Here is a 13,717-nt window from a genome sequence, read left to right on the forward strand (position 1 = left end):
TGTCAGAGACATGAGACTCTGATCTAATCTTTGAGGTCCAACCCTCAGCCAGAGAGAACAGCGTCTTGTCAGAGACATGAGACTCTGATCTAATCTTTAAGGTCCAGCCCTCTGTCAGAGAGAACAGCGTCTTGTCAGAGACATGAGACTCTGATCTAATCTTTGAGGTCCAGCCCTCTGTCAGAGAGAACAGCTTCTTGTCAGAGACACGAGACTCTGATCTAATCTTTGAGGTCCAACCCTCAGCCAGAGAGAACAGCGTCTTGTCAGAGACATGAGACTCTGATCTAATCTTTGAGGTCCAACCCTCAGCCAGAGAGAACAGCGTCTTGTCAGAGACATGAGACTGTGATCTAATATTTGACGTCCAGCCCTCAGCCAGAGAGGATAACATACGACACTGAAGACAAAAATTATTCTATTCAAAATTTTATTGCTGTATAAAAGACACACTTTACAAATAGTCTACGCATACAATTCAAATGAGGTTTGTACAAAACCTGAATATAGGGTCATATGCAATGGATCAACTTCCCAAATACAATACAACCATCTCCATACAATGACATTCATTCTAAATACTGTTCATGACTGCGCAAGATGCCAATGTTACATGACCGCATAAAAAACAACAATAACTATCATGACTGTGTTCTAAAACTTACAATGGTACAAACCAGATAAATATTCTTAGTGCAGCATCAAGGGACCTGTGATCAGTAACTGAACAATCAGAAGAAAAACGCTCGTAGGCAGCAGTCACAATAATCTCTGGAAATGTTTATACTTGGGAAGTTGTCCAGGAAGTCGTGCGATACAAGGACTGTTACAAGTGTATTCAACATGGTATGAAACCAAGGGGCGGGGCTCTCTATTCAACTTAGTGCCCTTACTTCATGACGACAGGCCTCAATACTCAACACACCACCTGGTTTTTTAATAAATTATCTGCAAGTTCTACTGTTCAAGCTAATAAGCTGCAAAAGATGTTTTCTAGATTTTGAGTGTCGTGAATGTTGAGCTATTATTAATCCCTAACGTGCAAGTTGCATCAAGCTGTGGAGAATAAGTGAGATGAAGAACGTGATGAAGTACACAGTTGTACAGAAATCTAAAAATTGGCAGTGCAGTTTCAAGCTCAAATAACATACTTTCATTTCATTCCATGATAACTCAAAAGAGAATCCTAGTTTTTGGTCAGAAGATACAAAATACAAATTTCAGGACTGCACAAGAAAGGAAAGAGTTGGGCAGTTGTATTTGCTGCAAGTCCCTATTTCAAAGACACTTGCCTTCATTTCATAACGACAGTGATGAGTATGTGTTTACATTTTGAGATATGAAATATTAAGCTCAACTGTTTCTCAAAGGGCATATATTGAATTTGCTAAGATTACTCTAGAATGAAATAAGGTATACAAGAAGCTGAATATAGGAGACATCTCATTCAAAGGATTACAGGTGCTTTTGAAGAAATTTGAGATTTGCAATACCTGGATATTTATAGAGAAGATTATGGACAATTTCAGGTATTTTTAACAGGTAAGAGCCATAAAAGATGTAACATTCACTGACAAGTAAGGTTTGGACACAGTGCATAACATTCATATTACTGTAAACATGTCTCTCACTATCCACGATGCTGGAATTGCCCATGTGAAGACATTGAGAAAAACTTTTTCAATCTGCCTGTAGTCTTACTTGTTAACAATGGAAATTGGGAGAACCATTCGTGGCATTAACGACAAAAGATTAGTCGACAATGTCACACGGAACCACGACGCAGACAAGCTGGTTATTGTTGTCATCCATCAGTTCCCATTGTACTACAAGTTGAAGCTGAAATAAACAAGAAATAGTACGAATTACTAGATAAATTATTTATGTTTGCATTGCTTCAAAGATGGACTAGCAGGATAGATGTAGAATAATTCAGTGTACGACATTCACACTCTTTGAAGAAGATTAAGTCGAAGGCAGTCAAATTCCGCACTCGGGGCAAGACAAATGACAAGTCGATCGAGACGACCACGTTCTTGGCTTACAGGAGGTCAATTATGATTATATAGATTACAAATGACTGATAAACTTGTGGAGAATCTGAATTCGGACACCCCTGGTGGTGGAGAGGCGAACTCATTGGCATCAATTTCCTTTTCATTAAGACATAAGTCTGTTTTAAGATGACCACAAGACTACTTCGCAAATATGCTGGAATAACAATAACACTTTGTTGCTTGACAAATAAATATTGGGAACGAGTTTAGAATCCCCGATCACACCCCAAAAAAAGGTCATCGGTTGACTAACCAAGCACCACTGTTCAATGGATTTATAGTTGAATGCGATCAAACTACGTCATTTCCGATCGGGGATTCTAAAGTTTAGCCAAATATTGTCGTCATAAGGGAGGAGGGAGAACTTACATCAGGATAAACAGATCTAACAGGAATGCTAGTCTTGTATGAATATGACGTTCCTTTCTTGAGTGGACAAGTCAGACCACAGTTTTTACACCCATTGCTGTTGGGTATCGGGAAGGGAATATGAACGCTTCTAATGATACCATGGACAATGGCCTTTACTGTATTGGTCTGCTCATCTGAAAGGAGGTAAACCGATTAGCTCTAGAACCGAAATCTCTGCATTGTGACTTGTTAAAGAATTCCACAGATATAAAAGCTTTGATATCTTGCTGTCTGTAAAAAATTATCTCGATCTTTTAGACATCGCGTTTTGGGAAGCATCAGAAAATTTGCAGAGAGGTAAAACATTATTCAAGTTTGATAAGATAGCAAAAGCTCTATACACTACAGCACATTTTCTGCCGCCATCTTTCTTCACCAGATTGGAGACTTGGATGATCTCCTTGGCTTGCCAACAGACATACTAAGTGGCCATTCATAACATTACCGCCAAATTCTGAATCGACTGACTGAGAAAATAGCTTTAAAACAACTTACTTGAAATGAAGTCAATTTCGATTGACGCATTTGTGCCTTTCTTTAGCTTGCAAGCCTGGCCTGGTAAGGCATTGAAGATGACATTCTTTATTGTTGAGTCTAAAAAAAGATAATCTCTGAAAATGAACATACACAGAACACAACTCCTAAGAATCTTAGTAAGAAACATCAGATACAGGGGAAAAAGACAAGTCAGCTGTTACAAGGAATTCCTTGGCCAATGTGACGGTCCTTGAAGACACAAGGTTGACAAAGACATTTACATGTAGTATGAATATACTATGTAGTCATGTACACTATACTATAGTACATTCGATTCTACTCAACTCAGTAGGCTACTCACGTTTTGGAGCCTTTGCACAATCTTCGTATAAAGGTGTTGTAGCATGGGATGGAACAAACTTCAGTCGGTTGCAGGAAATGGAGGAAAGTGTGGAAATGACGACAATCAAGCAGAGGATCGACTGCTTTAGCAGCAAACTGCACGAAAAGTTCTTCATGATTGAGGAATTTCCTTGTTGACCATTCACCATTTTGAGTCACATGTCATGTGTCACATGATTTGGTGGGCTGATTCCATGTTGCAAAGGAAAACAAAGAATTTGAATACAAAACAGAGATAGGCCCTACATTTGTGCTCATCATTTAGTTTTAATAATATAAAGTATTCCATTTTGTCATCGCTTATATATTGTGTTAGGTTTACTTAAATTTAAATTTTATACTCTTTCACCAGTCTCCTCCATTCACTCATTACAGAGACTGGTACTTGACGGCATTGCACTCGTCATGAACCAGATATGGGGGCGCGGCTTCCGATGGGTAACCTCGAACCAAATGAATAGTCAGCAATACCAGAGCGCTCGGTATGGACAGTGCATCCTCTGTATGCACTGAAAATGTATGGCTAACCTCGGGTAAATCAACGTGGCCTTCTCGACCCTCCGCTGCGTGGCGGATAGGGCGAGGTTACCTACACTAAGCGTGTCCTCGTCGATTTTTCTAAATTTTTGCAACACTCAAGCCTACGCTATGGTGACAGGGTGTTTCAGAAGAAATGCATTCACGGTTGGATTAACTTCAAAATCATACATGCCCTATTCCGCACAGGGGTTTGAGGCAAAAGGTGCTATTACAAGAAATTTAAAAATTCCAGAGGTAGGCCTACTATCATGTACATATCTATTCATTCCTCTTATACAGAAGATTACAAAAATTCAATACATCATAGAATAGAACAACAAATAAGGAGAAGAGAAAAAAGGACATGTACGCTATTTACAGTTACACAATCCTAACCGTTGTAAAAAAATGTATGACCTCAAGGGTAAGGCTTGGATAAGCTCTATCGAAGCGAAGATCGTTTTCAGATATACACTGCTACAGGAGCCAGGCGCCAGGCACATCCAACATCCGATGAAGACAAATGCTAGTCCTCATGTTACTCTCGGCGCGGCCTCTCATGACTAGTCTAAAATTACAAGGAACATGCAAAGGGAGGAGCATCCGGTGGCCGAAAGGAACTTGTATCCAATAAGCAGGATTCCGAAGATTCACTCAATGTCACCTTTTTGGTTGTTCCCCATATTTCAGAGTTTCGATTCAATTGACAACTATAGAGAGGCTGAGGAATGAAACCGAATTCAGATTAAATAGTTTGGAAAAGTTTATTCGCCACCCGATGAAGACGATAGAGGTCATGTCTTTTCCTATCATAAACAGTGTTGAGCCGTTTTTCAATCGGAAATTTTAAAAATTACATGGTATTATTGCACCTTTCATTTCATGTTTGCGAACGCCAAATACTCACAGTATACAAGGACAACAATTCGGGGACACTTCGTATTTGAGTGCAATTCAAATCATCTAGTCTCTAACTTAAAATTCGCTGTTTGTACGCTGACTGCTTTTCAAATATTTTCTGTTCTCAAGCCTTATAAAAATTATAAGTCTTACCGTGAATTAGGGAATACTTAATACGCTAGCCATTGGTAACTTATATCATTGCGTCACAAGTATAGGATTTCGTTTTTGAACGATCGACCGTGCCGAGGGCTACCTGTTGTACAAGTTCAGGACAATTAGCAGAGCTGTATAGCATATAGCACTTTGCAACGTTAGGCAAGATCATACCTGGCGCTCTTGCCGGATGACCTGATAATATCGGCACATGTGGCGTTGGATGTGCCAGTGGCGGCGAGGACACGACGAATAGAAGAGGGAGTGGAGATTATCAGCTATCGCAGTGATCATGGCAGCCGAAAGCAAAGCGGTAAGTGAGAGCAAAATTCTTGAATGATATCGGTGAAGGAAAGCTGTTTTGAGTCTCACAATCTTCGGAGATGAATGACTCGCAACACTCTACACGGTTGGTCTTACCCTGACATTACGAATATCTTGCACGACATACCAAATTGTGATTTCGTATAGCTGACGACACAGCTTGACTAAGCCTGGTCCGTCCAAAACGTTCCAAGAAAAATGTCTTCTCCTTCATCCCGGGCCTTCACATCACTCCATCCTGATCCTGAGCTTCAGGGCCTTTCTACTCGCTAACTCCCTTACGAGGGGACGAGCATTCAAGTGGGTGTGGCCAGGATGCACTTTGGTGAATGGTGGAAGTGGAGGCAGGCGGGCACGTGGGTAGGGGTGTGTGGGGGGGGGGGGGGAGAGTAGTAAGGCAGTTGGTAGAGGGGAACGGAGACATCAATCTTCGCCCAAGATGACAAATAATGTTCGAGTTTGAAGACGATGTTCATTTCATCTTACAGTAGACACTCTTTCGTCTTTCAGATTAAGGCACCTGACCTGACTATAAAACTGACATGTACTAAAATGCATTGAAAATCTGTGACAAGTTACATTGTCGTCATTGATCTCAGTATAGTGAATGAAACCATTGCTGGCTGTCTGCCTGCATTGCTTCAAAAAAATTTATAACTCCCCTTTGACGCCACACTGGATTTAGGCCATACCATTGATCAACTGTAAAAGCCATTGCAAGGCTTCAGTCGAATGCATGGAAAGATACACTCCTGGCATAAACCGTGAAGACTAAGCGTCCAGTATAGTTTTACAATGTGTACTTCAGACTATAATAAAGGGCGGTTTACCTAAAGTAAGCCTATGAACCCATAGTTTTAGGCCTGGATTAATAGCAGCAACTGCATAATATAATGAGCCAGTCATGACTAACCCAGCAGGGAACTCTCTGATCTAAGCCGTTGCTTTACTTTTAATACCTGGGTAAAGAGGTTAAAAAGGGCAAATTGTGGATAAACTGTTTTCTGCAGACAGCTCGTGGAGCATTTTTAAGGACTAAACTCAGACATGTCAATCGAATTGGACATCAGGGGGTGGTCAATCTTAAGTCTTTAAAGCCTGTGCAGTGAAATATAAACAGTCATATGAGTCTTGGAAAACAAAAAGCTCATCGGTTATAAAATATCTCTTGTCATAATTCTTTCAGTCGGCCAAGATGTCGCCAGAACAGTTAGAAGGTAAGGCCATTGCGACAACTCCTCACTTTTATATTAGACCCCCACCAGTGTCAGTAAATGGTGCATGACACCGTTTCATCAGCATAATCTTACGTCAACACACTGTGCGCGCAGATTCTTTTATAATATGTTATAATAAACAGGAGTGAACAAAGGACAGCTCCTTGGGGCACTCCAGTTTGTACATTCAGTTACTTTGTCACGCTACACAGAATAGACCGTCACAGTCATGCACCTTGATAAGTTACCAATCATGGTTGAAAGAATTTCACTTGATGGAAGTCTCTGTAAGAACTATTTTGAGCAGAAGATACACGTCTCTCGTTGAGATTCCCATCGGGATCTTTGTAAGACTCTGCACAAGATATATCAATAATAACTGACAAGTATGGATTAATCAATACTTGATAATAACTAAAGACTGGGCTTTATTTGCTCTTAGTACAATGTACACTATACAATGTGTAAGTTTATCACTATTTTCTTTTCCAGAATATAAACAGGCATTTAGTGTATTTGACAAGGATGGAAGCGGGTCGATCACCTCGGTCGAGTTGGAGTCGGTGATGAAGTCACTGGGACAGAATCCGACCAAAGAAGAGTTAGACGCTATGGTGCAGGAAGTGGATGCTGACGGTAAGCTCGGGAAATCACGCGATACGACGTCATCACGTTATCCGCTGGGTTGGCTACGGATGTGCTTATGAAAGGAGCAGCTGCTACCCGCCTGATGTTGGCTTACTTATTATTCTTACTCCTTTTCCCGATTCTCAAATTAATTATTCATTCCTGTTTCTCAATGTTAGGGTTTAGTCAATAATTCATTATTGAGAGCTAAACGCAATTAGTAGTGGCAATAAAAATAGCCATCTGGGATGACAGAAAGCCAAAAGAAATCAATAAGCCTATCATTGTTTAAATGTCGTTACATGTATTATTTCAGGGAATGACGAAATTGACTTTGATGAGTTCTGTGACTTGATGATGCGTAAGGCGGCTGAGGGTAGCAATGACGACGCTGAGCTGAGGGAAGCTTTTCAGATCTTTGATACCAAGGATCATGGTTACATCACGCTTATGGACCTTAAAAATGTGATGATTTCACTTGGCGAGAAGTTATCGGATGCTGAGCTGGAGGACATGATTAAGGAGGCTGATGCTAATAATGATGGGAAAATACAATTTGAAGGTGAGTTTATATGGGTTAGGATAACTTTTGAGATCAGTGGGCATCGCCTGTATGGACTGGTCATGGTCATAAATAGGTTTTTAGCCGATAATATCAGCAGGTTGGAAGTGCGATGGTGGTTTGTGATACATGTATACAGCTATATATATCATCTCCCAGGCTGCTCTGCCCACTTCAGTGTTCTCCCCAACAATTTTTTTGGGCCGGGTGCTGTCGCCATATTTTGACACAATTGAGAATTCACTTCAGTTCTGTCCAGGTTGGCAGCAAAATCTGTCTGGGTGCTTTAACAGTAAAACCATTACCAACTCTATGAATCTGTCCGGGTGCTAACTTTTTTGTCCGGGTGCTGAAGTGGGGAAGATGATTCTGCCCGGGTGCTGCGCCTGGACAAAAAGCATAGTGGAGAACCCTGCACTTACCCGGTTGATCAGTGATTTAGTGATTTTGGTCTTTTTTTCAGAATTTGTGCGGATGATGACTGACAAATGGTGATGGACAGGGCTCGCAGCAGACTGTGATAAAGATACTTCCTTGGGCCGGGGGGGGGGGGGGGGGGTTGTTATTGCAGACGCGGACTCATCCAGAATTACACAACAGTATTTTAGCTTGTCAAAATCGAGGACAACATGCAGAAAATCAGACTGTCAGACAAGGCTATTACAAGACTATTCTGTATATACGGTTTTATGTAAATAAATTCACCTTTTGTAATATTTTTGTAAGACTTGTCGCTTGCCAATTCCCTTGTAAACGACAAAATTTGACGGAAGCAATCTGATTTGATGGAAATTTACGGCCTTCATTAAAGGAAAAAAATCAATAATAATAAATAAAAAGTACTGCGCCCAACGTGGGGCTCGAACCCACGACCCTGGGATTAAGAGTCCCATGCTCTACCGACTGAGCTAGCCGGGCTGACTGACACTGCGTTCGCCGGTGTACAATAGATTTGTAAGGGAATTATAGATGGCGGTGGCCATCACAATCTCCAAGCAGAGTATTGTATGTTTACTGACTCTGCCCACCTGGTTTTACAGGGTGTTGCAATAAAAACGTATTTCTATTTAAGGCCTATATAGCGCTAAATCCGACTGGTTTCAGTCGCTCAAAGCGCTCTTTTTCCAGGGTTCCCGTCATCGCACCTACGCATCTCATATGGGAATAGCTTCGACCAGAAAATCTCAAATTTCAAATGAACGTGAAATGAATTTAACGAATGAACGTGGCCTTTCAGCAACATACAAAATAGCAATGACACGATAACATAAATCATAGTTCTATCAAAATAGCATTTCCTCAATGCCGATAACGCCTGGCTTTTTAAAGGCGGTTCTTTCATCAAATGAGTGTTGTGACGCGGGTGAAAAGTGTTACGGCCTTTACAACGGTGATCTCGCTTCTCTTCAGGTCAAGTGCATGTATTCCAAACATACCGGCGACATGAGTGGGACGAGCTCATTATGGTGTCAAAAATGTTATTTCATTCTGCATGACATGAATGGGGCCGGTGTGACAGCGGATATAGTCCCCCTGGAGTCATAGTCCGGTAGCATTGTATTTGACCAATTAAGCAGCATGATCTATTGTACCGCTAACCCTAACCAAAACATTTAGCAATGCGGGCTATTGTTACACGGACTATCAGCCCTAGGACTACTATCCCCGCCACACCTGTGTAGAAGTAGAAAATAACCTCTCGGAAAAAATGTCCGAGGATAGAAGGATACTATATGCTTTAATCTCTGAGCTATCCGATTGACGATCATGGCCTCTTTAGAACCATCATTAATCTGTCAGAATAATGTCAATTTCATGTTGTGTTGAACCAGTATTTTCTCGACGCGCACTCAGAGTCGCTGAAAGACGCCTGACAGATCGACTCGTTTCGGTCTCGCCAGCCGATAATTGTATGGAAACACTTACATATTGGAATATGTTAACCCCCCCCCCCCCCCCCCCCCCATGAAGTCTATGACCTTTCCCGAAATTCTGATCATTTCCAATTCAATCCATAGATCAAAGAGAACTCACCAGTACCCCATTCGGAATTTCAGAGTGTAGTACAAAATCAGTGCCAATTAATTTATCACCACTCAAAGGATGTTTCAAGAGACTTCAAGTATCATTGACCACTCATAGGACTATTCGTCACCAATTATTAACCGATTTAAAATAATTGATTGGAAAATATTACGCGGGTCATTTAGAAAATGTCTAGATGCGTGAAAGTGACACAAGGCAAAGTTCTTGAGACTCCGTTTTGCGCGATATGAACCCATAACTCCAAAATAGAAACAATGTTTTAAAAGTGGCATTATAGTCCAACGAAATTTCAATACAGTCGTTTGCTTCGGAATTCTCTTGTTTTCAGTATTCTTGGTTCGTTATCACTCTCTTGAAGAAATGTACACCGCAAAGGGCTTCACGGGTCTTTAACTTATTCGTAAATTCCCCGCAGCAGATGTGACTGCAAGCAAAACATTACAGGTTAACCTGTGCGATATCTCTGCGCTCTTTTTCACCTCGGGGAAAATTTCCACAAACATTTTCCACCCCGTCAAAATTTTATGCCCAATTTATCGCGAGGCGGAGCGTCTCAGAAAAGTAATGAGTGATATCTCAACCCATTCATCAAGTAGAATGGCACATACCGTTCACCTACTTACATTAAACAAATCAGCGTCTCAGCCAATCAACACTCGTCATTTTCAATTAGCCGTGACGTCTCGGCCAATCCGAAGTCTCAAATTCAAGTATGCAAAATCACTGAGATGTTGAGTACTTCTGATGACTTTTGAAGTACGCGTGAAATAAAAAGTATCGGACATTGTAGATTTAGGAATATTTTACTGTTGGCAATGCAAGAGAACGATACCTTCCGGACGGTTGACTCCAGATATTCGAAGCGTGACATATAATTACAAAGTCGATTTGTGATCAAGTTGTCTGAGACGATGGGTAAGTGAGAATGATTTTCTTTTCTTCATTGGAGCGAAATGAAATGGTGACCTTTGTTTGATTGAAGAAGGATTCAAATCTGAAGAAAATAAATTCTCTCAAACATCATTCTCGAATAGGCCTATCTGAAAGCGGCAAGATAATCCCAACCTTTCAGAGTAAACGATAAATGATGATAATGGATATTTATTGTAATTAATGTATTTAAAAATTTCTGCAAGTACATTATATACAATTTTCAATTAATTAATTGTTTAGATATATCATCAGACGCGAAGTGTTTCCAACATCTCGTTGAACTCATGGAAAGAGAATACACGTATTATCATGTTCAAAAATGAGACTCCAAGAATTTAATGATCGATAATCTCACATTCAATTTTTCATTTTTGAAAGGTTATCAAATGTTTTTAGGCCTATTGGTCATACATCAGCATTTTATGTAATGAGTGTTCTGTCTGTTCTCTCTCCTTGTTTATCATCTTGTTTTCATTTTGATCATTTCAATCGGAACCGTCTGAATATTGGTGAAATGTCACGAATCTGCCGTATACCACAAAGAATGGAGCTCCACAAGCCAGAATATTTTTTTAACTCTGGAGTTATGCATAATGATGACCACAAAGTTACATGCATAAATGCCTCTGCATTTCTACAAAAGAGATGTAGTTCTTTCCTATAGAAAGAACTGTGATTCTCCTTTGATATTTTTACATTCACTGATTTCATCCCCTCGCTCATGGGCTGAAAGTGAAAGTAAGCAGTTTTAGATGGCCCATCTCATGAAGATATTCACGTTATGTACATTGTTATTATCATTCTAATCAAAGGACGCATCTTCAAAAACGTGAACAGAAAATGTGGCATTGGTGTTACTGCACCCTGATGTACACAAAACACCGGTGTTTTCATCCATGTTCTGCAGTTCCAAGGTCTCGATCTTGAGTAAAGATACCGAGAACCTGTGCTCCATCCATCATTTGGCGACTCTGGAGTCTACCAGACTTGTCAACCTTGTCATGTCGGCGTCGCCTCCACAATCCGGGGGTCAAAGGAGAGGAGCTTTCCTTCCCTTCACCTGACACCCAAAGCTATAAAACTGTCGCATGGTGAAATTCACACCAACAACCTACTTAAACTAACTTTGTCGTTTATGAGCCGTCTAATTAAAAGGTTAAATAAATCGTCTATTATCTTTTAGGTTCTTTCACCCTAGATAATGTGTCACCCATTTTCCGGGTCATTTTGTAAAACACGGCGTTCTTTTCATTATCGTGTTCAGTGTACATATCATCCTAAAAATCAGCAAACATTTTAGCCATCTCCAGCGATAATACGCGTGAACAATTAAAAACATGTCGATTGATTGGCGGTGCATGTGCGACAATCTTTAAGTCTCTGTCTTCAGGGAAGAATGGATATCGATGGTCAATCCCGATAGATCGGCATGACAACCATTTACAAGAACCAATCAGCAGATGATCAAACTTCATTCAAAACAAAGGTTTGTTGCGTTTTAATATCGTTCCCCATTTCATCATTTTCAGAAACGCCATATGGTGAGGTGAACCAACTAGGAGGTGTCTTCGTCAACGGCCGTCCCTTACCCAACGCCGTCCGCTTACGCATCGTGGAGCTCGCCCAGCTCGGGGTCCGTCCGTGTGACATCAGCCGTCAGCTGAGAGTGTCTCATGGCTGTGTCAGCAAGATCCTCGCCCGGTACCATGAGACAGGTTCAATTCTGCCCGGGGCCATCGGAGGCAGTAAACCACGCGTCACAACCCCGAACGTGGTCAAACATATCAAGGTTTACAAGGAAAGGGACCCAGGGATATTCGCTTGGGAAATCAGGGACAAACTTTTAGTGGACGGTATATGTGATAAGTTCAATGTGCCGTCCGTGAGCTCAATCAGTAGAATTCTCAGGAACAAACTGGGTAGTTTACACCACTTTGGACATCCGTGCAATGATAATGTATTTGGTTCGAAGGACCATTCGGCCATATTTAGCCCGGCGATATACCCGTATACGTGTGGCGCAACCATGCCTAATGTGGCACCAAATGCTCATGGACATTCTGGATTATCCCAGCCTCCTCATCCGGGGTCTTTGTCCCACTTATCCTCAAAACATGGGCCCGTGCCTCCTCTGACCAATGGGACATTTCGGTCATGGCCCATGTCTCACGCAGTGAACGATCTCTTGAACTATTCTCATGCCCATGGGATAAACTCAATCGCCCAAAACCAAGCCCCCACTAATCATGGAGTACATGTTTCACAGACTTATAACTATTACAACGTGACGCCACCTGTCGGATCACTTTACACTTTGCAGAGTTAGTCCCCCGCCGCCCAGTAACTCCACCTCGCCGTATATATACAACCCGGGGTACATCAACGATAACGCACTCTAAACTGGAAGGTTCAAACTCCTCAATCAAGGTCCCATGCATGGCCAGACCTATCACCGTGAGGCCCCTGGGGTCCGAAGGCGTAGATATGTCAAAACTTTAGAAAGGCATAGAAATGTCAAATGTCATATACATGTAGTTGGGAAGACAAGATGGGTAAAACAAGAAGAATCAGCCTCTGATTTTGGTGTAAGCGGACTTGGAATCACACAAACACAGCCATATCTGATATGAGATTGATTGAAGTTCAAATCTGATAAAAAGTTACTGTCCTGCTTGGGTACGCTATTATCGCGTGGTTTCACTCTTTCAGCGTTAATCCGCAGCACGATTTATGATGAAATAGTTTATTGGGGTGCTAAGGTTACTGACGAGGTGCTAGTAAACTATGTGTTTTGCAGCAAATAGAAATATATAACACGGATGAAATCGAAGTTGTTGTTAGTAATATCAAAATGTGTTTGTAAATGGTAACATGGTCTAAAAGTGTTGTTTCCCGGTCCAGAAGCTGTGCAAATGCAGCAATCAACGGGAGTCGTCCCGATATCTATCATGTCATCTAAAATGATGATCAAGCTCTGCCATCAGTTTTAAATGTTCATTTCTCTCTCTTTGAAATCAGTGCGCCCATCTGCATATGTAATTCAGCACTATTGGGTATCAATAGCCGGCTGCCAGGTATCAGCAATA

At 41.2% G+C, this 13,717-nt stretch overlaps 3 protein-coding genes and 1 non-coding gene across 4 annotated transcripts; 2 read left to right on the forward strand and 2 right to left on the reverse strand.

Annotated features, from left to right (window-relative positions):
- Positions 1–413: 413 nt before the first annotated feature.
- On the reverse strand, positions 414–3,526 carry LOC135485307 (NPC intracellular cholesterol transporter 2-like). The gene is made up of 4 exons (XM_064767180.1): positions 3,307–3,526; positions 2,964–3,062; positions 2,427–2,602; positions 414–1,839 (listed from the first exon to the last, which is right to left on the reverse strand). Exons 1-4 carry the CDS (start codon positions 3,494–3,496, stop codon positions 1,753–1,755), a joined length of 552 nt encoding a protein of 183 aa, XP_064623250.1. The 5' UTR covers positions 3,497–3,526; the 3' UTR covers positions 414–1,752.
- Positions 3,527–4,808: 1,282 nt separating this feature from the next.
- Positions 4,809–8,201, forward strand: LOC135484962 (calmodulin, striated muscle-like). The gene is made up of 5 exons (XM_064766680.1): positions 4,809–5,235; positions 6,433–6,463; positions 6,956–7,099; positions 7,407–7,652; positions 8,116–8,201. Exons 1-5 carry the CDS (start codon positions 5,215–5,217, stop codon positions 8,145–8,147), a joined length of 474 nt encoding a protein of 157 aa, XP_064622750.1. The 5' UTR covers positions 4,809–5,214; the 3' UTR covers positions 8,148–8,201.
- Positions 8,202–8,497: 296 nt separating this feature from the next.
- On the reverse strand, positions 8,498–8,570 carry Trnak-cuu (transfer RNA lysine (anticodon CUU)). Its single transcript has one exon. It is a non-coding gene; the product is annotated as a tRNA-Lys (tRNA).
- A 2,039-nt stretch (positions 8,571–10,609) lies between these two features.
- LOC135484518 (paired box protein Pax-1-like) lies at positions 10,610–12,957 on the forward strand. The gene is made up of 2 exons (XM_064766084.1): positions 10,610–10,613; positions 12,161–12,957. Exons 1-2 carry the CDS (start codon positions 10,610–10,612, stop codon positions 12,955–12,957), a joined length of 801 nt encoding a protein of 266 aa, XP_064622154.1.
- Positions 12,958–13,717: the final 760 nt, after the last annotated feature.

The sequence above is a fragment of the Lineus longissimus genome, chromosome 3 (genome assembly GCF_910592395.1).
Source record: "Lineus longissimus chromosome 3, tnLinLong1.2, whole genome shotgun sequence".
Taxonomy (NCBI): domain Eukaryota; kingdom Metazoa; phylum Nemertea; class Pilidiophora; order Heteronemertea; family Lineidae; genus Lineus; species Lineus longissimus.

Excerpts from the sequence above, each read along its gene's own strand:
- LOC135485307 (XM_064767180.1), bottom strand. The coding sequence starts at position 3,496 with ATGGTGAATGGTCAACAAGGAAATTCCTCAATCATGAAGAACTTTTCG. Across the intron at positions 2,603-2,963 it reads CGAAATTGACTTCATTTCAA|ATGAGCAGACCAATACAGTA; the intron begins GTAAGTTGTTTT and ends ACCTCCTTTCAG. Across the intron at positions 1,840-2,426 it reads TTAGATCTGTTTATCCTGAT|CTTCAACTTGTAGTACAATG; the intron begins GTAAGTTCTCCC and ends TGTTTATTTCAG.
- LOC135484962 (XM_064766680.1), top strand. The coding sequence starts at position 5,215 with ATGGCAGCCGAAAGCAAAGCG. Across the intron at positions 5,236-6,432 it reads TGGCAGCCGAAAGCAAAGCG|TCGGCCAAGATGTCGCCAGA; the intron begins GTAAGTGAGAGC and ends TAATTCTTTCAG. Across the intron at positions 7,100-7,406 it reads GCAGGAAGTGGATGCTGACG|GGAATGACGAAATTGACTTT; the intron begins GTAAGCTCGGGA and ends GTATTATTTCAG.